Here is a 26,310-nt window from a genome sequence, read left to right on the forward strand (position 1 = left end):
TGCCAAGAAATGAAGATATATTAAGGAAGTCGAGATAAAATTTACACAGTTTTTTGCCTGAAAATCACATAATTTGACCAATATTTCAAAATTTACATCACTGACCCCAACTTTTTCTTTCATTATTTTAAACTACTCGATACTTTTGACCGTTCAGCAAATAAGTCGTAAAAAGTTTGATACAAGAAAATATTCTATTGCCTATTTAGATTTTTAATACCCCAAATATGAGACTTTTTAGTGCAAAAAGGTCACACAATAATTTACGCGCATTAATTTGCATGATTTGTTCAATGATAAATATTATTCAAACTATTTTACGTAAAATAAGATTATGTTTATTGCCATGGTTACATCTTATAAAATATGATAACGGTTAAAGTGATTAACCAAAGAGTTACAATTTAAGTGCAAAAAGGTCAACTTAATTGTACCGTAGCTCAGTTAGATGCACACTGACCTCCCATTTTCTCTGCGATTTTGAGTCATACTATATGAGTACTTATCCAAAATATACTTCTCAAAAAATCCTTGATATAACTAATTTCACGAGTGACATACCTTAAAAAATTTTCCAAGTCTTTGATTGTGTAAAAATTATAATTAAATTCATTGTTCTATAATTATTTTGAGAGGCAGAAAAGAAGATATTTTCATACGCCGCCATTCTGCCAAAAATATAGTCCCTGCTAGATTTCAAACTCAGTTTACCATTTCTATTCAAAGTTGTACAATTGTGACAAGGAAAGAAAAATATGATCTTTTAAATCTCTTACATCTAAATATATAAAACATATAAGCAAATATACTTTGAATATTTCATCTAGTCAGAAACTAGACAAGAATCCCTCCTTAACAAGTTGTTAGCTTAAATGGGTCATATAAAAATTATAGTTTTTACCGTGAACTGTTAGCCGCCCCTAAACGATCACTTGAAGATCATGATCATTTAGCTCTTTTTCTTGTGAAAATAAAAACTCAAAAAATTACAGTAAAACCTCCATATCTCGGACTAATTGGGACCGAGATATCCGTGTATTCGAGATATTGAGGGTAAAATACTTCAACAAAAAATGTTTGGGACGTCCAAATCGCTTGGACGTATCCATGGTATTGTTCGAGAAATCGATGTTCAAACCATCATCTGAAGAGGCTTACTTGTACTTTGTAAGTATCATGTTAATTTCAGTAATATTTCATTATGAGATCATCAAATCTACATTCTATTAGTACTTCTTTTTAAACAATATTAAAAGGATTGTTTTTGTTTATTTTTTTTTCTTTTATTTTGAAGTTACCTTTCTATCAATTTGAGATCAAAAAGATAATATATCTATGTATTAGTAAGGATATCGCCACCCATATGATGAAATAAGACGCACTGCATGGATATAAGTTATCTGATATAGTTTCAATTTCTTGAATATCTGGTCTGTTTTCTTTCTGATAGTCAAGTGCAACAATTTATATAAAGAAATTAGCCTCTACCTTAAGTTTGCTCGACACTGGAATACTTCATATGAAACCATTGATAAGTTACAAGGTGGTACTTGACCGCTTTAGATTCCACTCTCCCTCTATTTTCTGGTTCATTTAAAAAAATAAAACATAAAACAAATCAACAAATTAACATCCCCTTGGTGTGCCTTTTGATGTGATAAAAATAGAATTTAAATTTACTTCTACAATATGTAAAGAGTCTGATAGTGGCTAAGTTTACCTTGTAGGTGACACAGTGTGCCTTATATGATGACTGACTCAAGTAAACCTTAGTAATCTGTGACAGAATCAAGTTGGAATGTTTGACCTGTATCATGGTCAAATATACCTGATCAAATACTTCAATTAGATTTTTTCTTGTGAATAAGGACAAAAATAATTCAAAACAAGATCCAAGACAGAGATATTACATACAGCTAAAACATGAGTTGGCAATTAAGGAATTTTTTAATATATGAACTCTGGGCGGCATAGCTATCAGATCAAGATATATTAGTGTCATCAATTCCTTTCAGACTGTTTTTCCTTAATCATGATTAGTAATTATAACGATCCATAATCATTAATATTATTGGTTATATGCTTATATGTTGTACAGCATGTACTGGTCAACAAACAGTACATACGATTTTTTTTGCATTAAAAGTCAAGTTTTTTATTTGTCTGTTTACATGTGTAACATTTATTTATTTATTTATTTATTTATTTATTTATTTATTTATTTTGCCATAAGTAAACTATATATGTGCCATATGTAAACTACACGTATTGAACAATGCATGTTCCAAGTTAGAGAATTTTGCAAACCCGAAAGAAGTGAAAAATACATGTACCAAAATTTCAACTACCAAGTACTTCATCTTCTTGAACAAACTTTTCAAAAAGAGTATAACTAAAAGTTTCTCTGGATTTTTGAACTTTATCTAAGCCACATCCTCTACTATTTCAGAATTGCTTTGATCAAATACACTAAAGATTCGTTGTAAGATCACATTTTTGGGCACAAAGGGAGGACATGGAGGGGGCACTGTTCATAAATAATAAGTATGCAGAAAAACGTTCATAGAACAACTCAATTTACACACGTGAAACTAGATTTTGATTGACCCTAAGCAAATTCGGTCTGCCCTTTTCCCCTGTGTTATAATCTGATACAATTTAAAACACCATATGTTATAGATCGTTGTGAAATTATTTTACTTAATTACAATCACTTTTTCTATATTTATTGATACCTTCTCCCTGTTATTATTAATTATGTATATGAAACAGAAACGTTTACTTCCTGTATAGAGTAATGTATAGTCTTGGGAGCAGTTGTTATTTTATACATGGTTTGAAAAGGTGATATCACCTATTTGATTTGAATAGGTTATATCACCTATTCGAATTGGTAATTATTACCAATTCAAAAGCTGAATAGGTGATATTACCAATTTGAATACGTGATATCACCTATTCGAATAGAAGATATCACTAAATGGCAGTAAATACCAAAACGACCCCTTATAGAACTACAATGTATTAGTGGATATCCTTCAAGTTATTTTTCATATAAATGTATACCAATGAAAATTGTGAATGTATAGAACAGTGATAATTTATTTTGAAAAAAAAAATGCTGTAAACAACACTAAATTTAACAGGGCAAAAGACACAGACTCGGGGGAAACACTAGAGGTGGGATCAGGTGCCTAAGAGGAGAAAGCATCCCTTGTCGACTGGTAACACCAACTGTACATGTACCATAGCGACAATACAACAGTAAACTTGTTTCTAGATTGCAAATAAAAGTTTATGGGGAGGATCCAGAATTGCAGACTTCGGAAATACTGACATTGAAGCATTTTTCCGAAATGATGGACTGCACTTTTGGTCAGTTTTGTCCAGCAGAGTTCCTCCTGGTCATTCTTTTCTGGTCTAGAGAAACCATCTGTAATTTTGCCAGACTTTAAACAATATAATGTAGTTTTCCCGTATGAGTTTCAGAACATTGTTGTCTTTATAGGTTCTTTTCTTGAACACAATATTCATCTCGTAAACCGAATTGAAAATACCAATAAACCTTGGTTATACTGGTATGTCTGGCAGAAAATTTAAAGGGTCACTATAGCTTTGAATGGTTTTTATTTCCAGATTTTACAGACAAACTTAAACAATAAATTTTGCAAAAACTTTCTTGTTTATAATATAGCATTTATCGTGACCTATGTGGGCTACGACAAACATCCTTTTCTTTTATTGATTTAAGTGTCACGTTTGCAATAAAAGAATCTTTGGTACCAGGATGAAGTGATTCATATCGTATCGTATGTGAGAGCCGGGATCTAGATATGTCAAAGAGGTCATTTGTTTTCACACCTTTCAAATAAAATGCGGTGACAGTAAATTGAAACTAGGTCATGGTGAACCATCAAATCTTCTAGGCGAACTGCGCTAAAATATATAATATTGGTCAAAAACTTACCGTCCCTTCGAACAGTTTATGATTCATAAATTTTAAATTGTAGCATGGGCAATTGTGGACCCTATTTTAATACAGGTACATCCAAGCATACCAATTAATTTGCATATGAGTTTTTACTAGAAAAAAAATTAGTTAAGCAGGAAATACATGTTTCTTTTTCTTTATAAGTCTAGGCTGCGTTCAGAAAGATATGGGTGTTCGGGTTAGATATGGACGTTCAACTTCATGAGATCAGGACACACCTTAAGGTCAATTATGAAATCATCATTTCCAAGGATCCATTAAGAGATGAACGATTAAGCGACAGTTGGTAACACCCCTACCACCCTGTTTTTCTTTTCTTGTTACTATTCTGGCGAACTTCCCCAAAAAGTTGGAAATCATGTTGATGTTTATGGGGGCTGTGTGTTTTCTCGTTCAGTCCTTGTTGTGATTTAGGGTCATTAATGACAGCACAAACTGGTCACCTCCCAGGGCTCATGTTTCTACATGTAAACAATGGTAGGCTTTGGTGAGAAAGTACGAGAAGACATGATTACTAACGATAAATATTCATTATGTCTTATAATGACTGACAGTTACATGCATCTCGTGTCAAATACATGGCGGCGGTGTGCTAATTATAAATATTTACAATGTAAAATTGATACGAATTCAGCTTGAAGGGTATTACTCAGTGTAAATTTATGATTGGATTCTGAAGGCTTTGTTTTCATCTCTGTGGACTTCCCCTTACCATTATATATACCCTAAAGATTATATCTACGTGTATATATTTTCATGCTTTATATTTTGCAGGATATACTGCTTGGAGTGTTCATATATCTTTTTTTTAAAATAAATAAATAAATAAATATATTCACAATGTATTGCCATACATGTTAACCTACTGTGACCTCAAAAGAAGTAGTATTGCCAGCGCGCGTGTTTTATGCTTCGAATTTGAGATATGTATACGTAGAAATTGCCTCAAATGACCACTACAGTAATAAAAATAAAATGCATGTCAAGTGCAATTAAAAGAGCAAAATCACTGTTAACATATATAAATTATGCAAACAAATATTTTTCATGCTCATAAATTTAAGCTTTGAGTCAGTGGCTGCTTTAGCCTTTTTAAGCGTGATATTTGTTGATACAGCCTGGAAGCAATAATTGTCAATGTCCATTTAACAGTATTTAATATTGTCATATCATTATAATTATAATTCAGATCTAAAACTTTATTGTATTTCGTCAAAAAATTGGATTTTTTGCGATGACCGAAAGCGAAATTAGATATGCAAAAAAGTAATAGATGAATCCTGATTCCCTTTTTCACTTTGATTAATGAAGTCTTGAAAACGTTTTCATCAAGGTTATAGAATACTATTTCTCCCTATACATGCTATATTTCAGGCTTGGTGGGGATGTTGACGAAATTTGTCGTAACCAATGTAATCATGGAGATGTGTGCACCAGTCATTCTTATTTATTTATTTTTGAAGAAGATTTTTCATGTGCAATAGTAACTACTGCATGGACATGCATAAAAAATAAATAAATGAGATAAAAACATATTCACAATGTATTGCACATCGTAGAAAGCTTTGAGAAAGGTATATTAGTCTTTTTTTAAATAAATAAATGTGGTATTTAAGGTCATTTTAAAATTTACATTTAAAGTGCAATTTAATTATTTTATAGATAAATAATTGATGAGCAAATTAAGTCTGAAAAACGATGGAAAGGGCAAGGGGACCGGGGGGGGGGGAACATATTATAGCTCGATCCAGATTCCCTGTGAATGGTTTATGAAAAGTCTAAGTATAAATGCCTTTGTGATATTACCCACAGGTACATGTACTTGGATCTTGGCTTATAAATATGTATGTACCTTATTGATATGTAAAAAAAGTACTTTTTTTTACATATCAATAAGGTACATACATATTTATAAACCAAGACCCAAGTACCTGTGATATTACCGGTATTTTTCTTACTGCAACGACTTTTTGACACTGCTTTTTAGTTATAAAATGTTATTTAGAAAGTAAATAAGGAGCATTTATCCGGAATTATATGGGCCACCTGAAGACAGGTTTTTTAAATTATATAATAAACTGGTTTTTTCCACCTGAGAACCAGATATGATGTAAACATGGTGTGAATCCACAAAATGGGCTTTCTCCGCCTTATGTATCGAAGAAAGCACATTTTATTCTTGTTATTGTGTGCAACTACGCTCTGGTTGTTTTATTATATATTGTCCTTTTCATCAGGTAATCACATACTTGTGTAATGAATTTTCAATATTATTAGCTAGAATTTCCTCGATGATTCGTCATCGAACATGACAGCTGTACATTACCAGAGCATAGGTGGGCGTTAGAACGACGTGTGTGTATGCCAGGTTTATGTTCCAAAACTGCCGTTTCTGAAACGTGTTACTGACTGTGACCTATATCTTAACAATAATAAATTTTCTGTTTTTCAGTTTATAGGTCCCTGATTTTATCGATAAATTTCGAAATGTCCACATTCTTACTTCCATGCTATTGTACAATCAAATTAGGAGCCTAATTGCAAAAACCAGTTACCACAAGATTGATTTGCGTGTCCTATTTTCATTGAAAAATCTGCATGGAATTTCATGTAGGCCTAGGTGTTTTATATATAATTTTTTAGAAGATGAAATCTATCTGATGAGATATCCATAGTTGTGATAGCAATACAAATAAAACATTGTTTGCTCAACAGAGCACAGGCTAAATAGTGTAATGTTAGCTTGTCTACATGTACCATTCATTGCATTCCATAGTTAAATGCCCTTTAAATCTGTTAAACAACTTGCTGAACTTCTTTTATGTTTGCAGTTAAGGCGGATTGATATATGTATATTGATGTATTGGTATTCAGGTATTCATTATTGATTCGTGCATCCTGCCATATACATGATAGTAAGAGTTGTGGTATGATACTGACACATATAACAAAATATTGCAAAAAAGTGCAAATTTAAAAATAGAATGTTTAATCTACTATCTATCTGCAATATCCATTAAATCAAGGTGAGATTATTTTTTGTGAACTTTTAGCAATATTACCATGAGAAAGTAGTTTGCGACTAGATGCAATTCACATAGGATTGAGGGTCCGGAGGTTACTGAAAAAAAGATGTGCAAAGTCCAAATTTTCTCCTTGCCCTGGTGTTGTCAAAAAGCTAGCTGCGCTTGCTTTAATTATAAGAACATATCATTCAGATGTAATATTGTCAATACTCTAGATTCCTAAATATATATGAGAAATTAATTATCATGTAATTTGGCAATAAGCACCACTCACGAAATAAAATTATTTGCTTTTATTTCTGTGGTGCTAAAATCCTTGTAAAATTTTGATCAACCGTCCACTTACAAATTTTTGCTCTTGTGATTTGACTTTAAAGAGCCATTTCATGATAATAAGTACACTGTACTCGTGAAAAATAAGGAATCTACCATATACTTTAAAATAAAATTTTATGCATATGAATTTTATTTAAAGTTTGTTAACTACGAGGGGTGATCAAAAAGTTCGCGAACTAATTGAATTACTTCCTTAAAAGAAATAAAATGAGGTTTCAGTGCTCATCATTTTTGAACGTAATCCTCTCCGATTATAATGCACATCTGCCATTGTTCTGCCCATGCGCGAATCACATGATCTAGGTGGTCATGTGACATACTCCGTGGCGTTCTGTTCACAGAAGCTAAAAGATTTTTCCGAGTCTTATATTTTTTACCATGCAAGTTATTTTTTATAACAAGAACAGTCCATCCATCAGAAATGGCCAAATCTCGGCAATAGGATGGGTGGATAAGGATATCCCTTCCCAGAATTAGCATGGTGATCATCAGAACCTGAGTTTTCTGTCTCGGGAGCGTCGTTGATCCGATATGGATAAAGTATGGACGACTTCTTTTTATTATATCTCATATGTTTAAAGTAAACGATATTTTACGGATTAAATAATTATTTTATTGTCAAGATATTCAACTATTTTTCTAATTGTAACTTGGTGATCTTTCATAACAAATTGCTCAACTAAGGACACATCTTTTCCCTGGCTTGCTTTCGCTGGGCAACAGAACAAACATCATTTTTAACCATCTCCCTACCTTCACTAAAACAATCAATCCAATTAATGATTGAACTTCTGGTAAGTTTTTTGTCTTCGTAAACCTTGTACAAATTGTCATATTCCACTGCAAAGGAATTTCCAAGCTATACGTTAAACTTGACAGCCGTTCGTTGCTCGAGTACAACTGAGTCAACCATTTTTTGTCACAAGTGACCTACATATTGACGTCATTTTCACATTGTGACTTCACAAACACGGAGCAAAATGTTATATAACACCTGCTATTTATAGAATATGTGTATGACTATATGTGTGCCAAATTTCATTCTGATCTGAATTGTGGTTTTGTAAATATAGAGATAGTTTGCGAACTTTTTGATCACCCCTCGTAAATCAAATACATCCAGAAATAATTCCTAGACAAATTTTGTACTGATTACTTATGTACATTTAAATAAATATTATCTAACAAATTTGGTCGAGATTATAAAATGTAGTCTGTTGGTTTATATACTTTGTAGAACATCAAGTCGTCCAGTCTGCAAGTCAGAGTAGAGAAGCATCAGCACATCAGGGTCAAAAAAAGGTTCAGGAAACAGTGAGAAAAGCTACAGAGGCCATACATAATGCAAAAAATAGTGGGGTGATACAGCCCCCTCCTAGGAGGGATGAGGTTCTCCAACCCCCACCCCATAGGGAGGATAAAACAAAAGCTCCCATCACTTCTTCTCCCAAAAAACAGGAAGACAAAGTGAGCTCAGGGAGCAAAACAAATCTCGAAAGCAAAAAGAGCGATGCCAAGGAGGAAAAGAAAGACAACTCAAAATTAAAGCAGGAAAGTAAAAATATAACTCAAACGGTAAAAGCAAAGCAGGAGGGGAATTTCGAAAAAGTGTTAAAAATTGGAGAGAAACTGAAAAATAAAACACTGGACTTAGGTGAAAAGATGAAAAATAAGACTATGGAAAAACTTTCTCAGCTCGGAATGATAAAGACATTAAATCCAATAAAATTTATTTATGTCCCAGATGTGTGGAAATTACAATTGACAATGGACGATCTCAGTCAAGTGATGAAAGACACCAATCATTTAAGTAAGCAGGAGAAAATAGATGTTAATTATCCGAAACTGCTTCCAGTAAAGAGCAATGTGACTGAGGGAAACCAGACTGTCGCCTTACGTAAGGTAGTGATGGAAAATAGGGTCGGATTTTGTGATTGTCGAGATTACGAGTGTATGTGTTGTTCTAGAGTGACTCACAAAAGAATTCAAGTCAACATGACAGGATGTGCCAATATTACATTTATGTCCAAATCTCAGGTAAAATATTCACAGGACTCTTTAGATTTTTCACGAATAATTTCAAATAAAGCACTACATGTACATTGATGAACATTTTATTTTGTTCTTATTCAAATTGTTCATTTCTGATTACTGTAAACCAACTATTATTCGCGTGCCAGAAATATTCGCAAGTTTTGTGACCTACTTTGACTTGCAGATATCAATTGCCATGAACCATTTATTTTGCTTTGTTTTTGTAGAGAATGTTTCCTCAGTCACGAAAATTAATCGTTGCTGATTGATTTCAAACTGACGAATAGCAAAAAAAAAAAAGATGATGCAAAAAATAGTTGGTTTACAGTATATGATATGGTTCAGTAGCAGTCACATCAAATACGAGTAAAATAATATGTCTAAAAAACTCAAGACATCTTATTTTTTTGTTTCAATAGATGTTACACCTTACTTAGTACACATTTGCAGTTTGATACTTTTCTAAAGATGCTTCATTTATTGGCTATTGAAATATAACATAAAATTTATATTACAGGAGCTGGATTTTAGATTTTCAATGGATAAGAAACCAGTTTATAAAAAGCAAATTCCAGGTAAGATCTCTCTCTCTCTCTCTCAACATCCAGGAATTTTCCTGTTTATTAATTTTTAACTTATTAAAAACCATGAATGTAGTGATATTACACCCCTAAAATTTTGAAGGAGTTTTGAAGTTTTACACTCAATATATTGACATAATTCATAAAAAATTACAAATTTTTATTCTAGTTGAACCAGCTCCCAAGATTTGTCTCAGTTCTCATTCCAAAGTCGCAGACATCTGTATAGGATTTCTAAACATGACCTCCAAGGTCACAGTTCTGGAGGATCATAAGTTTTTGGTGGTGGGGTGTCTCGAGTTTAGCATTAGCCTTTTTAACAAGACTGTCAGTGCTTTTCCAGTAGACTGTTTTCAGATGCCAAGTCATCAACATCATCAGAAAGAAGACAGTGTTAAGAAAATGGCTCAGGATTTTGGCAATTGGGTGCCATAATGAAAGTGAATGAAGTGAAACTCATCGTATTTCTGTAAAAGTTTGGCAGATTTACATGTAAAATTTTGTTTGTTTCCCATTATATCATTTTGACAAATAAATTGGTTTAAAGATTATATTCTATTTTTTGATATAATTTTGAATGTTTTGATTGAAGTCTATATGCAAAGAATCTTTTAAATTGAACTTTTATTAATGCATATTTACATATATTAAACAAAATTGTAGAAATTGAATAAATTTTTGTCAGTTTTTTTTCTAATGGGAGATAGGATAATTTCATTCAAAAAGGAGGAAACAAACAAAATTATAATATGGCTATTTTCACATGTGATTTTTTAAATTAAGTTATGGCAATAAATCAGGTTACAATATTATCTTAAGGACAGATGATACAAACAACTTTTATCAAAAATCATGAAAATAACTGAAGTCATGTTTATAGAAGTAAAATGAATACTTTTAACCACATAGATTTTAATTTTTCATTCAAAGTTTCACAATATTTTAGAGTTGAATGAAAATTCTTCATATTTTAGAAATTTAATGTTTGCATAATTTACAACCAAAATAGGTCTAAAAATATATACCAATCGAGGCATCCATTCTTTTGTTTGTATTATCTGTCCTTAATTTGTGAGACTCATGACATGACATTTAGCAAGTGCCAATATATTTATTCAGTATTTTTCTTGCTTCTTCTCCTCAGTTCTATTGTTTTATTATTTTTTTTTGTTACTTTAAATCTAAAAAACAAAAATATATTGTGAAAGTGCATGTTATCAGATTTCCCATTACAATGAGCTCCACATTGCATCTGGAAAGAAAAAAACAAACTTATAATCTGAGTCTTTGGTGTATGCTAAGAGTGCTAAAAGTTTCAATTTGAATTCTTTGTGGAATCATTTGTTCAAAACAAAAAGGGAGACCAAAAGTTAATGTTATTCATTGAAGAATTAAAAAACAAACAGACATGCAAAATGGAAGTATTTTTACAAATTACCACATGTTCAAAAGTTTTTTTTTGAAGAGCAACTTTAATGCTTAATGTTTTTCAAAATTTTTATTTAAATTAAATTCTCATCAGATTTAAGTTTTTTTAATTGATTGTCTGTCCTGTTCTTGTTAGAAAAGTTTCACATGTAAAATTAAATGCGATCTGTACCTGTTGCTTGCTTATAAATCATTCATCATAAGTACTAGAACATGTATATTATATGCTATCTCTGTATCTCATCAGGTTGCTGGTCATTACCAAGAAAATCGGGCAAGCATTGTGAATAATGGGCCTAGTATGTCAAGAAATCATCATTACATTTGACAGTAAAATCAATATTGATAATAATTATGTTTAATATCGTACGAAACAAGAATGTTAAAGAAATGATTTTTAAAAAATATTTTATCCTCACAATTTATTTTTCCTTGTTTCTTTAAATTTTTTAATTCCACTCAATGGCTATTGCTTTTGGTGAATGGAAACACAGCATTTTTTTTTCCTTTCTTGCATTGAACGGTTTAAATTTTGCGTCATATTTACTATATTCATTGTTATACATATATATGTATCTTGTTTATATAAATCTGTTTTTAATTATAAAATTTATTATTTAAACATTTTCTCACTTACGTGTGCTAGCAAAACACATTACTTTGTATTGTAAAAGGAAGGATGGTACACGAGATGTATGAAAGATGTATATTTGTAATCAATCATTATTTTTGTTTAAAGGATGGCTTTAACTCAACAAATAATGCATATAGTAATGAAAAGATACATGTAACTTGATACCAGGAAATAAAGCAATTTGCATTGATTCATGTATAGTTAAAAATTGTTAGATAGATAGGAGTTTGGCCAAAATAATATGAAATTTTAGATTTTTCAATATTCTTTTATGATGACATTTAGTTAAATTTCATATACACAAAGAATAAAGGAGTGAAAGAAGTTCTTGTCATTGTATTCAGTAGACAATAGTGATTATAACTACTTACTAAAAATAAAGAGCTCTCGTTTAGCCCAACTTAAAGGGTTTTTTTCTTTAGGTACATGACTATAATTAGAATTTTGCACTAGTATCTTTTGTTGAAACGTTAAAATAATGTAGCTTTAAAACTTGGATATGGGTACCTCATATGAAAAAAGCCGATTTTTTTTTCAGACCAGTGGGATACAGATCTGCAGCTTGTCAAACTTATGACCTCCATATTTTAATGGGTTTTTTAGGTCACCTGAGTCACTCAGGTGACCTATTGCTATCCGTTCTCGTCTGTCGGCGTGCGTCGTGTGTTAACATTTGAACATTTTTAGCTTCTTCTCTGAAACCGCTCAACCAATTTCAACCAAATTTGGCATATAGCATCTATGGGTGAAGGGGAACAAAAATTGTGAATTTCATGGTCCCTGCCCCCCTGGGGCCTGAGGGGTGGGGCTAAAACCACCAAAAATAATGCAATCTTTAAAAATCTTCTTCTTTACTCCAGGACATCAAGCAGTCAAACTGTTGGCATCATTGTAACAAGCATTGAGCCCTCTACCAAAATTGTGAAATTCATGGCCCCAGGGTCAGGGGTTCTGGCCCCAGGGTGGGGCTATATAGATCATATAGTGAAAGTGCATTATTTCTTTGAAAATCTTCTTCTCTGCTCCTGGGTATTAAATAAAGTAACTAAGTACATAGTTATGAAGAGCAAGAGTGCCTCTTCCAAAATTGTGAAATTCATGGCCCCTGGGTCAGGGGTTCTGGTGTTAGGGCGGGGCTCTATTGATTATATAGTGAAAATGCATTAATTCTTTGAAAATCTTCTTCTGTGCTCCTGGGTATTAAATAAAGTAACTAAGTACATAGTTATGATGAGCAAGAATGCCTCTACCAAAATTGTGAAATTCATGGCCCCAGGGTCAGGGGTTCTGGCCCAGGGTGGGGCTATATAGATCATATAGTGAAAGTGCATTATTTCTTTGAAAATCTTCTTCTCTGCTCCTGAGTATTAAATAAAGTAACTAAGTACATAGTTATGAAGAGCAAGAGTGCCTCTTCCAAAATTGTGAAATTCATGGCCCCTGGGTCAGGGGTTCTGGTGTTAGGGCGGGGCTCTATTGATTATATAGTGAAAATGCATTAATTCTTTGAAAATCTTCTTCTGTGCTCCTGGGTAGTAAATAAAGTAACTAAGTACATAATTATGATGAGCAAGAATGCCTCTTCCGAAATTGTGAAATTCATGACCCCAGGGTGGGGCTATATAGATCATATAGTGAAAGTGCATTATTTCTTTGAAAATCTTCTTCTCTGCTCCTGAGTATTAAATAAAGTAACTAAGTACATAGTTATGAAGAGCAAGAGTGCCTCTTCCAAAATTGTGAAATTCATGGCCCCTGGGTCAGGGGTTCTGGTGTTAGGGCGGGGCTCTATTGATTATATAGTGAAAATGCATTAATTCTTTGAAAATCTTCTTCTGTGCTCCTGGGTATTAAATAAAGTAACTAAGTACATAGTTATGATGAGCAAGAATGCCTCTTCCGAAATTGTGAAATTCATGACCCCAGGGTCAGGGGTTCTGGCCCCAGGGTGGGGCTATATAGATCATATAGTGAAAGTGCATTATTTCTTTGAAAATCTTCTTCTCTGCTCCTGGGTATTAAATAAAGTAACTAAGTACATAGTTATGATGAGCAAGAATGCCTCTTCTGAAATTGTGAATTTCATGGCCCCAGGGTCAGGGGTTCTGGCCCCAGGGTGGGGCTATATAGATCATATAGTGAAAGTGCATTATTTCTTTGAAAATCCTCCTCTGTGCTCCTGGGTATTAAATAAAGTAACTAAGTACATAGTTATGATGAGCAAGAATGCCTCTTCTGAAATTGTGAAATTCATGGCCCCAGGGTCAGGGGTTCTGGCCCCAGGGTGGGGCTATATAGATCATATAGTAAAAGTGCATTATTTCTTTGAAAATCTTCTTCTGTGCTCCTGGGTATTAAATAAAGTAACTAAGTACATAGTTATGATGAGCAAGAGAGCCTCTTCCAAAATTGTGAATTTCATGGCCCCAGGGTCAGGGGTTCTGGTGTTAGGGCGGGGCTCTATTGACTATACAGTGAAAATGCATTATTTCTTTGAAAATCTTCTCCTCTGCTCCTGGGCATTAGGGTGATAAACTAAGTACATAGTTATGATGAGGAGGTGGGCCTCTTCCAAATGTGAAAGCCATTGCCCCTGGGTCAGGGGTTCTGATGTTAGGGCGGGGCTCTATTGATTATATAGTGAAAATGCATTAATTCTTTGAAAATCTTCTCTGCTCCAGGGTATTATTTAAACAAACAAAGTGCATGGTTATGATGCATAAGGATGCCTTTTCAAAAATTGTGAATTTCTTGGCCCCAGGGTCAGGGGTTCTGGTGTTAGGGTGGGGCTCTATTGATTATATAGTGAAAATGCATTGATTCTTTGAAAATCTTCTTCTCTGCTACTGGAGATTATTTAAACAAACTAAGTGCATGGTTTTGATGCATAAGGATGCCTTTTCAAAAATTGTGAATTTCATGGCCCCAGGGTCAGGGGTTCTGGTGTTAGGGCAGCACTCTATTGATTATATAGTGAAAATGCATTAATTCTTTGAAAATCTTCTTCTCTGCTACTGGAGATTATCTAAACAAACTAAGTGCAAGATTATGATAGGCAAGGATGCCTCTTCCAAAATTTTTAAATATATGGCCTTAGTTTTTGGGGTTCTTGAGGAAAGGGGGGGGGGGCTCTATTGATTATATAGTGAAAAAGCATTAATTCTATTAATTAATCAGTAATTAATCCTGTCTGCTCCTTAGTGTTGAGCTGATAAATAAATTGCTTAGCTATGATGAAAATGGGAGCTTTGAACAGAATTTTTAAATCTTGTGGTCCTAGGGTCAGGGGTTCTGGCATAATGGGGGGCGGGCTTTTAAATTTTTTGACCCTTTGTCTTGGGTTCTGGTGTTAGGGTAAGGCTTTGTTGAATCTGTAGTGAAAATGCATTGTACCTGTGAAATTCTTCTCTGCTTCTGGGCATATTGGAAGAAAACTGAGTAAAAGTTTAAATGATATAAGTAAGCGTATTTCTACCAGATTTTTGAACATCTGGACCATTTGTTTAAGCATTCTAGTCTTGGGCAGGGCTCTATTAATTTGTATTCTACTGAGAGAAGTTATTCCCCTTTTCCGTTCACCTTTGATAATTAATCACTGTAAATAATGTATTTGAAAGGTTAATAGAATAAGATAATTATGCAAGAATGTTTATCATATAATTCAAAAAGTATTTTCTTAGTTTTAATAATCAGGTAGACCTGTAAGTAATAGATAAATAAAAATGAGACAAAAATAACTTATCTTATTAAAAGTTCTTCAAAGACCATAAGAGAGGTCAATACTAGAGGTCTTAATATGGGTTTAAAAATAGTACAGAAGCACTAATAGTTTGTTAATAGTCTGCATGGTGATAGTGTTAAGTGGGGGACAGATTAGAACTTAATTTATGAGTTGATACTGAATACTAGACTAATTATTTTGTTGATCCTGATCTTCCTACTTCTCTTGCTTTAGGGCAACAAAGCTTCATCTATCAGTGTATTCAACTTCTAAATTGTTGTATTATACTCAGGTGACCGTTAAGGCCCTTGGGCCTCTTGTTTTTACTAAGTCAAGGAATTTTGAAGGAGAATGGATGTACATATTGATCAAAAGCTTTGTAAAGACCACAGATATTATAATCACTTAATCTCTATACTAGCTGCTCTTATTCTTTTCTCACAATTTCCTCAATAACAAAGGGTATATGGTCGGCGGGGACACAAGACACGGAGTCGCTGATATATAGGCAATGGTTCTCATATCATTAGCAAATTTCTTGTGTGTGGGGCAAAGAAAGTGCAGTTGTAGGGGAGATTTTAGATTGGAAACCCATGGCTAGCGAAGATTAAGCAAGTCTAATTATCAAATAAGACTCATATCATTATCATATTATTTACTCTAACAATTAAATATGCTTTTGAAACACCTATACCCCCGTATGGCAGCTCATGGCAATGGATGAAGTTTCTCAAATGCAAGTCAAAATCCAAGGTCAAGAGATTAAAATTTTGTGGTACCCAAAGATAGGTCTTATAACAAGGAATACATCAGTGAAACATGAAAGTCTGTGCAGCAACCATTCAGAAATTATGTTCAAGGGTGAAAGTTTTCAAATGTAGGTCAAACTCCAACGCCAAAAGATAAAAAAAAAAAATGTACCCAAAGCAAGGTCATGTCACATGAAATAATCATGTGATGAAATTCGATGAAAGCGCTCTCTTAAATAAATCGTTCAAAAGTTAGACTCCAAGGTCAACGTTAAAAGGTCAAAATTGTTTGTATTCAAGTCAAGGTCTTGTACCAAGGATTACAGATGTGAAGTATGAAAGCTCTAGCACCAAGCGTTTAAAATTTATGACCAAGATTAAATTTTTCAAAAGTTAGTCAAACTCCAAGGTCACAGGTCAAAGTTGTTGGTATCCAAGGAAAGGTCTTGTCACAAGGAATACACATGTGAAATATGACAGCCATAGCATTGACCGTTCAAAAGTTATGAGCAATGTTAAAGTTTTTCAAAAGAAGGTTAAGCTCAAATGCCAAGGTCAAAAATATTTGTATCCAGAGAAAGTCGTGTCCATGGATTACACATGGATAGGAAGTATGAAAGTTATGGCCAAGGTTAAAGTAGGTTAAACTCTAAGGTCAAAAGGTCATGGCCAAGGTTAATTTTCTTCAAGACCCTATCTATTGATCAGGTAGACGGAATATTCCGTATACGTAGTGAAATTTAGTATAAAAACAAAGGTCTAGCTATTAGTATGAAATATGTCAGACAAAATTGACCCAATGATAGGTTAAATTTCCTAACAAGGTCATTATGCTGACTTTAGACGAGGTTTTTGAAATCTGTGTAACCTCAACTTATCTGCCTGAAGCCTGCCTCGGTTTAAATATTGATCGTACTCAGGTTTTGATCTAAAGTATCTAATAAGTTGGGAAATATAAACAGCAAATGCAAGTGATAGCAGAATATTACAACATTAATAAGGAATGTTGACGATGGAATATCTGAAGTCATATCTTACGTACAAATATATGCAACGTTTCAAAAAGGAATACATATAGATATAGGCACCGTAATATATCTGAAATACACATAAACATAATTAACTTACCAAGTAACAACGATTTAATAGGTAGGTACCGCTATAAACCTGAATCACACAAAAACACATCCTAACAACTTCAAGGGTCCTGATTCGACTTGTGGTCATGGAACCCTTGACAAACTTTATTCGATTTTTTACGGACTGATGTCTTTCAGGGAAATAAAAAAAATGATTTTTTAAAATCACATTAAGCCTTTCGATGACAAACAGCTTTTAACACGTGCAATGAGGTGTCAACTGTTTACTTTCTGTTTATTTTTTTTTCTTATGTCAACTTACGAGAGCCCGAATATGATAGGAGCTTTTCAATGAGAGAAGATGGCCCATAAAAAATCGGACGAAGTTTGCCAGAGGTCCTGTGATCTCGACTGGACTCCTGACGTTGTGAAGATGATAAAAACACAACAATACTACAATATGGAATATTTAGTACAAGTAGGCACCATGATTATAAAAACCTGAAATACACATAAACACAACACAAACTAATAAGTAGGCATGATATACTTATTCTTTTAAAATTTATTTTAAGGTGTATCCACTTACCATGGCTTTTTAAATGAAAATTTCAGATTAAAGCATTTTTTTCAGCCAAGACACAACGACACAAATAGGACACCATACAACGAATTGCTAACTGCACAATTTGCATGTCTACGAGGGCCTACTCTTTCAAACAATGGCGTCTGGTTCTTGTCGGGATTTAGAGCAAATTGTGAAAGACGGACTGAGCACTCTTGTGTTTGCTTTTGGTCACAAAGTTGGGATAATTGAGGCCTTCATTGAATTAAAAAATCCATGCACCGCGGAAGAACTCAGTGAAAAATCAGGCCAAAAATTAAGGTGGGCAATACTTTACTGATTTTTTAAAAAATTTTCAGTTAGAGTTCAACCTGTGCGTGAATGTACAGACCCGAGAACCACATGCTACTGACGACATTATCACTTAATCACTATTGTACGAACAAAATCAGCCACTTGCTACTAAACCATGGATTATAATACATCTTTCACCTTTTGAAATTTTCAGAGGGTCTAAAAATATACCTCTAACATGACTTTGTCCGCTATATTTCTCTCCACTAATCTTAGTTTCTCGAGCCCATATATACAAGCCTCTGATCACGATTCGTAGTATTTAGCCACAGATCTCACCTGGGTGGGTGAATGTGTTACATCATCATTGTTACTAGGTCGCAATAACTATCAAATGTATGCAATTATAGTAATACCACGTCAGGAGAATTAATGGACAACGAAAAGAAGAAAGTTAGATTTTCTCAACACGACCTTAATCCATACAAAAAAGAGTAATCTTTGTGCGTCTGAATTATGTTGCTTATTAAAATTAAAGAATATGACATCAATGGATTTAAATTTTATTCGATTTTTTGCTATCAATCAGGTACACACAAGAATGGCTTGGGTGCATGATTTCGGCAGGTATTGTCAAAATTCACGAGGACGGCAAATACTCACTTCCATACGAGAAACCTCTCCTGAAGAGATGGGGTCATGCTGCCAGCGTGATCCCGGTATTTAGCGAGATGTTTCCTCAGCTGGAGAATGTCATGACAAAAGATGGACCAAAAGGTGTGTCATGTTGTTGAAGACGTACCATATATGGACATTAACTATGCATGCATGTTTACTTTGTTTAACATGATAGAACATGTATCTATTCGATTGCGTGCACTGGTTAATGTCTAGTTGTTACATACTTATTTTGATATGGACAACGAAAATGGTGACCGAGCTTTTTTGTTCAAAGTAATACAAATCTTGAGATGAGAGAAACGTTAGAACACACAGGTAGTTAGGAATATACCCTGTCTATGTTTAGCATTAAGTTTTGTTCTACCAGGTTTATCTTTATCTACATGTACATTATACAAACTTATTTACTACCAAGAAGATCTGTATGCTTACTAGTCCATAGAACAAGATGTCGTGGAATCATGATGTCCTAAGTGAAAGAACCGATACATGAATTTAGCAGTCGTATTAAGCCATCTGATAACTATCTTTAACTTAAATGCTCAGCTGTTAAAGCGTTGGTGTAATGATGCACCTCATAAGTTGGTAACGTTCTGATATGAGTAAAATTTCGCTTGAGTTAATAAATTAAATAAACAATCAATCATTAACTAACAGTCAATCAAACATAAACTTTAACAAATTTGATGTGCTTAAACATGTATATTACGTAAATATGTTTTATGTGACTCTTTTTAAATTGTAAGAGTAACAGGCACTTGGTTGAACCTGTGATTTACTCTCTGTTTCAGGTTACGGGTACTTTGATTCATTTCTCACGTGGATGGATACATACCGCACAACAGAAGTTTTTCAAGAATGGAACAAAATTCATCTCATTCCTATATTAAGCTTTAGAAAAGGTTAAAAATGAATTCAATATAATATAAATGTGTGTTTCTAAAATAATTGTTATTTTTTATTTATGTTTATGTAAATAATCTAAAAGCTTAAAATAATATATTAATGCTTATCTTTAACACAGGGACCGAATTTACACTGTTAGATATTGGTTGTGGCTGTGGTCAGCATATAAGAGAGACAGCTAAACTGTATCCTAACTGTACGTTTTACGGTATCGACTCGGATAAATCCTCCATAGATCGAGCAATCGAAGATCTAAAACACTGTGACCAGAATAACATCATCTATACCCATATGAGAGGGGAACAACTCCCACAGGACTGGAGTGAAAAGTTTGATTTTGTCTTAATGAACGAAGTACTTCATGTTGCGTCCGACGTCAAAGGAATTCTTAAAGAGACGAAGAGAGTCCTAAAACCAGATGGTTATGGAATAACGTACGACCCCCCAGTGTCCTCAGACCCCCAAAAGCAAGCTAACAATCCTACAGCACAGTTATTTTTTCCTTTTGGTCTCTTTACTTGTCTTCCCGCCTGTTTATCGGATCCTTCGGGTGAAGGACGCGGAGTCGGCTGGGGTTACGAGCGCAAGAAACAAGAAATAGAAGAACATGGATTTCGAGTGATAAAGATTGGCGAAAAAGATACTGAAGCAGTGCAAGCTGGCATTATTTTCCAAAAGTGATTTTTCAAAATTACTGCCATATTTTTGCAATACAGACTACTAAACTTAAAGAAAACGTAATGTTTTTCCTGAATTATATTTTAGTATTTTATCTAGCCTCAAAACTGTAGTTTTCTGGTTGAGAATATTCGGACAGATAAAATACATGAGTACAAGTCCAAGAATGTAAAAATCTTTCGATTTACGCTGAAGCTTTTTTTTATTTTTGTCGCTCGCTTCGGATTTTAAATACGTCTATCAAAGGAAGCACATGCCGGGAAAATCTTAAAGATTTTTTAAAGGGGGGACACATTTCTCCATATATATTATCCATATTGTCTTTAAAAGAAGGCAATGTGAGTATAAAATGAAATTAGATATAAACTCGGGTGTGTTATATGTATAATTATTATGACCCCAACAAGTACGTCGGAATGCGAATTTTTAAAACTGACAATTCAAGGCCGCTCAGGGTTGTTTGTAAATAAAGTAATACGATTTTGAGTAAAATGTTTGGTTAATTTACGGATTCCATGCGTTTTGGCGAGAGAACGAATATATGTACATGTATAACACAAAAAATAAAACCGAAGCTAGCGACAAAACAGCGGCGGCGTAAATTGAAGGTTTTAACAATTCTTTGATATGGGTGAATTAAAAAAAAATGACCACCAAACTGAATTTTTTTGGCAAAATTCAACTACTTATAACATATTTTTCACTTATATCATCATATTGCAAATGCATTCTAGTTTAAAATCCTGAAGTGGCAATAGAATAGACAATTGGTTTAAAAAGTTTCAGAATTTCTATGAGTAAAATTTCTTTTGAAAAAATAAAATATCATTACACCTTAAAAGACTTTCTAAAATACATAATCACAAGAAATTATAGTTTTTTATGCTTCAAAATGGTAAAATGGGTATAAATGATTAAATCTAGAGCTTGAATGAGTATCTTCTCTTCTACATGTGACAAAAAATTGGCTTTTTGATTGTTATTTTACATTATTTTTTCAATTCTGGTTTGAAAAGTTTTAATTTGAAAAAAATATGAAAAAAATATGAAGCAATAAAATTCCCCAAAATTCACTTTTTTGTCCATTCAAGTCAACTCTTTAAATCTAAGCCAAAAAAGAATTGTTATATACGAGTTCTCTTACAAAAAATACTAGATTTTGAAGTGACCCTATGTTACATTATTGTGTTGCACTCCTGACATCTGATATGTATTTTATTTAACATTGTTTTAAAAATTATAACACACAATAACCCATTCTTACTTTGTGAATCAATCTGTCGTGTTGATATTTTTCATCGTTTACAGCAGGTTTTTCATATTTTGAAGACACCTTAAAACATGATTATTTGCAAAGTGTAATATATATAAATTTTATTCAAAATATATGTGAAATGATGAAAACTATTCCCTGAATTGATTGTAAAATTTTTCTAATTTGTTGATAGACATAGTGTTTTGAACATCAAATAGTATCAAGCATTTTTTTCAACTTATTTTTTAGTAAAGGTAGTTAAAAAGCATCAGTAATTATAAAGCAGTTTTTTTGTACTCCTGACTGCAGTAAAGTTTAAAATTAAAACCATAGAACACAAAAATTCATAAAGAGTTGGCAACATCAAGTGGTAATGAAATTGTGCAATACTTATAGTCCAATACTTCATAATTAAAACAGATGATAGTATTTAAAGTTCGCATTTTATCTGGAATTATACCCTATTTTATGCCAAAAAACTAGCTTAAATGTATATTTAGAAGATAAAATATATTTTAAAGCATATTTTTCTTTAGAGGACAAACACAGTAACCCACCAGAAAAATTCTACTCATCATTTTTTCTTTATTTTTATTCTTAGTGGATGATTTATAATTCTGACATTTTTGTTGCACTCCTGACCAAAAGCATTGGGGACTTTAAAGTAGAATTGTGAAGTGAAAATTACATAAGAACTTGTTCTGTTGTTTCAGTGAAGTTGAGGAGGAATTACTTGAATTTAATGACAATGTTTTAGTGTGTTTATTTTTAACGTTCATTGAAAAAAATCACAAAAAAGATAAAAACACATCCGAATTGATAAAATTGAAAAAGGAAGGATTTTAATAATAAAACTATCAATAATTTAGCATTAAATTATACAAAAAGATCATTATTAATTAATGAATACCTCTAAGCATGAATAGAAGTCTTTTCGACACACAACTTGAATCTTTAAAAAAATATGTTGCACTCCTGACCATAGAAATATGGATCTGAAGCACAGACAGATCCTGTAATTGATAAATCTATTTGGTAAAAATGTTCTTTGTGTCTTTATTTTCCAAAATAAAAATCAGAAAATTATATAATGACAATAGTTTTTTCATGCTTGGGAGCAAAACATCAAATGTTTGCCTCCTGACATTTTTGGATATGCACATGTACTTGACTCTCATTAATGCTGCTTGTGATTTATATAACATTTTTAAGTTTTAAAATGTATATCAGTTATTATTTTACACTTCCAAAATTCTTTTTTGTCTTAATTTTCTATCAGAATTTTACAATTGATGTTTTTTTGGCAACACTACATTTTTATCTGTTGCACTCCTGACATGATACAACATTTTTTTAAACATCAGTCATGACTACAACTTTATTAAACAAAAGTTATGACAGTCCACATTTAAAGCTAAATACTTTGAATATTATCAGGAAAGTCTTTATTTTCAACACGAAGCATTGTTTTTTTATTTCACAGTTCTCCAAAAAATATTGAAATTTCAAAATGTCACAAAAAGGTGTTGCACTCCTGACAATTTTAGCATCATTTTTGGGCATAACATTTTTGTTAATTGAGATATCAACGAGATATTTGGTAGGTATTTAGACACTATCTAAAGACATATGCTGAGACTTAGAAATCTATTTTTATTGCCTGTATTTTTAGTGTGGATTGATAAATATGCGTTTGGTCATTTTTTTTTTAATTCACCCATATCTAGCTCTCTATCTTGTCTGTCCGAATTTCTCAACCAGAGAGGTACAGTTATGCAGCTATATTTTATCCGGTTTGTAGCTCTTCTTAGCCAGATTAAAGGGTCAAGGAGATAATGATTTTATAATCTGTGCGGTTAATGTAAACTTTTTTGTGAAGATGTACCTTGTATCATAATATTTTGGTCAATTTTTATCACTCTTTTTCACAAAATATTCTTTGACCAAGAACTTTCATTATAAATTAAAGAATCTAACTCTTAAGGTGAAATCAACGTAGAAAATATTTTAAAAAGTAGAAGTTTCTACAAACCTCAAAGGTCGATAAAGATTACCACTAAGCGTAAACAGGAGACCATAGATTTAATTTGTTCAAGGCTTTACCCTTTCTGAAGGACATGGTTTTAAGGTCACTTAAATGACCAAACATGACATGTTTTTAAAACTACATGTTTATATACACGTTTAAAATAGGTTAAGAAAGCTCTGAATACTAATGAAAATTTTTTTTTGGACTTTGTGAAAAGTATATCATGAATTATGCAGATAACGAACAGTAATCAAAAGTCCATTGAAACAATAATACAAATTTGGAGCAGAGCAAACACGGACTTCTTAGAACGCGAGAGGTAGGATCAGGTGCCATGGAGGAATATGCATCCCATGTCAACCAGTCACAACCGCCGTGTGCTCCTTGTCGTGATCGGGCAAACGGAAAAATCCGTAGACAATTCAGTGTGAAATTAATGGCCTAAATATGAAAACCGTCAGTCAACATTCGGCATGGTGCTAGATTGTATTTGCTGACAAGGTCATTGTATCTGAAAATAGAATTCGCGAAATATTGACTGTAAGAGGTGACATATAAAGGTGTACATGTGTAGTTTATAATGCTTATTTTCAACAAAAGGCACCAGCCAAACTTCTCTGGGAAAAAATGTTCAAGGATAATGAAGTATTGATTTACAGAATTAACTGTTGTCTACTTAATTTGTAATATACATGAAAATAATGTAATCAAAATTTTTAGTTAGGTTTGAAATCTTGATCCCCAGAATTTGAATTTGACTAATTTAATCTATTTTGAATTGTGTTATTTAATGTAGATTTCCATTTTACATCAAAGGGCAGATAATGTTAAATGCATAAAACTACCATGGAATTAGAACTCTTTTTGTGAACAGTGTTCAGAGATTCCTTAACCTACATATATTAAAAGCAATCCGATGTAGGGTCTAAACCTTGGCAGATAAATTTCTTTGGGACCTCAGGATATGTTAACCGAAAATTTGGTAAATGTGGCGTTTCCTTTTTGTATTTTGCAGCTATGCATTTTTAAACAGTTTTAGATGGATGTCTTGGAAAAAACGGAACCTTTGATCATCAAACCTTATAAGGCCATACACTTGGGGCTTCAAAGTGTTTCAGCGGAAATACTAGTATGTCACAGAAAAAACCTAATTTATGAACTTGAAGGCTGCTAAGTTTAAAGTCTTTCTAGCTATATATTTTGAATACTAAGAGGCCAAGAATCATCAAATCTTTCCAGTTTATTCTTTTTGGAGCCATTCAATAAGTTTACTTAAAAATATTACATAGTTTCTTTTTAATTTTACGGTTATTCATTTTGAAATATTTTAACCTACATATATTCGAACACTATGAAGTATAGGTGGCCAGACCTAGAGATTCGATGTATCACTGGGCGCTAGAGTATTGTTTATTGGAATTATAACATCTGGGGTTGGGGTGGGGCCACAACTGGGGATAAATTTTTTAATCAGGAATATAAAGGAAATATCTTCATAAATCTTATTCTCAAGAACAGCAAAGTCATGATTAGTCATTAATATAGAAACATTCTCAGGTAGTGTACAAATTGCGACCCCCGGGGGAAGGATGGAGCCACAATAGGGGATAAAAGTTTTTTACATTAGAATATGTAGGAAAAGTATTTAAAAATTTTCTGAAGAAGAACAGCAAAGCCATGATTAATCATAATAATATAGAAGCATTATCAGGTTGATTACAGTTTGTTTAAATAATGACCACCGGTGGATCAAAGTTATACATAGGAATATATAGGAAATGTCTTTAAAATTGTCTTCTCAAGAACAGCAGAGCCATGACTAGCCATATTAATACAGAGGTATCTTCAGATAGTGTATATTCAAGTTTGTTTAAATCATGACCCCTGGATGTAGGTTTAGGCCACATTAAGCAATCAATGTATTACATGGGGATATATAGGATTTTTTTCTCAAGAACAGTAAAGCTATGATTAGTGATAAAATTGATGTATAGAAACAAGTTTGTTCAAATCATCCCCCCCCCCCAAGGGAAGGGGGTTGGGTGGTGTTAGTTGGTACCACATAAATATATTTAAACTTTTCAGTACTGGACTGGTTTCTATTTTTCTCTAACCAAAGTATGCAGGCGAACGAGGTGTCCATGTGCCTCTTTTATGGCATTTTATTCATTTTCCTTTGTGTTGTAACTTATATCAATTAAATAATTCCTGTAGTTTGATTTAAGTAGGTTTTCATAGAAACACATGAATAAGACGTAACCATAAATAAATTACAACTTCGTTTAATAGAAATGATAAGAAAATACCAACCACGTGCAGAAAT

The 26,310-nt window shown here is 32.8% G+C and overlaps 2 protein-coding genes across 2 annotated transcripts; both read left to right on the forward strand.

Annotated features, from left to right (window-relative positions):
* The first annotated feature begins 6,081 nt into the window (after positions 1-6,081).
* LOC133193805 (uncharacterized) lies at positions 6,082-10,582 on the forward strand. Its single transcript, XM_061329736.1, has 4 exons — positions 6,082-6,228; positions 8,591-9,390; positions 9,905-9,962; positions 10,138-10,582. Exons 1-4 carry the CDS (start codon positions 6,126-6,128, stop codon positions 10,401-10,403), a joined length of 1,227 nt encoding a protein of 408 aa, XP_061185720.1. The 5' UTR covers positions 6,082-6,125; the 3' UTR covers positions 10,404-10,582.
* A 7,683-nt stretch (positions 10,583-18,265) lies between these two features.
* LOC133194166 (uncharacterized) lies at positions 18,266-23,941 on the forward strand. Its single transcript, XM_061330165.1, has 4 exons — positions 18,266-18,465; positions 19,028-19,215; positions 19,911-20,021; positions 20,144-23,941. Exons 1-4 carry the CDS (start codon positions 18,302-18,304, stop codon positions 20,704-20,706), a joined length of 1,026 nt encoding a protein of 341 aa, XP_061186149.1. The 5' UTR covers positions 18,266-18,301; the 3' UTR covers positions 20,707-23,941.
* The last annotated feature ends 2,369 nt before the right edge of the window (positions 23,942-26,310 follow it).

Source organism: Saccostrea echinata, unplaced genomic scaffold (genome assembly GCF_033153115.1).
Source record: "Saccostrea echinata isolate AGI-Se365-2 ecotype Australia unplaced genomic scaffold, CSIRO_AGI_Sech_v1 ptg000028l, whole genome shotgun sequence".
NCBI classification, from domain to species: Eukaryota; Metazoa; Mollusca; class Bivalvia; order Ostreida; family Ostreidae; genus Saccostrea; species Saccostrea echinata.

Bases quoted from the DNA above. Each gene is read 5' to 3' on its own strand.
- LOC133194166 (XM_061330165.1), top strand. From the start codon at position 18,302: ATGGCGTCTGGTTCTTGTCGGGATTTAGAGCAAATTGTGAAAGACGGA. The intron at 18,466-19,027 runs GTGGGCAATACT...GCTATCAATCAG, and splicing joins AAATCAGGCCAAAAATTAAG to GTACACACAAGAATGGCTTG. The intron at 20,022-20,143 runs GTTAAAAATGAA...TCTTTAACACAG, and splicing joins TATATTAAGCTTTAGAAAAG to GGACCGAATTTACACTGTTA.
- LOC133193805 (XM_061329736.1), top strand. From the start codon at position 6,126: ATGGGCTTTCTCCGCCTTATGTATCGAAGAAAGCACATTTTATTCTTG. The intron at 6,229-8,590 runs GTAATCACATAC...TATACTTTGTAG, and splicing joins TATATTGTCCTTTTCATCAG to AACATCAAGTCGTCCAGTCT. The intron at 9,391-9,904 runs GTAAAATATTCA...TTTATATTACAG, and splicing joins CATTTATGTCCAAATCTCAG to GAGCTGGATTTTAGATTTTC.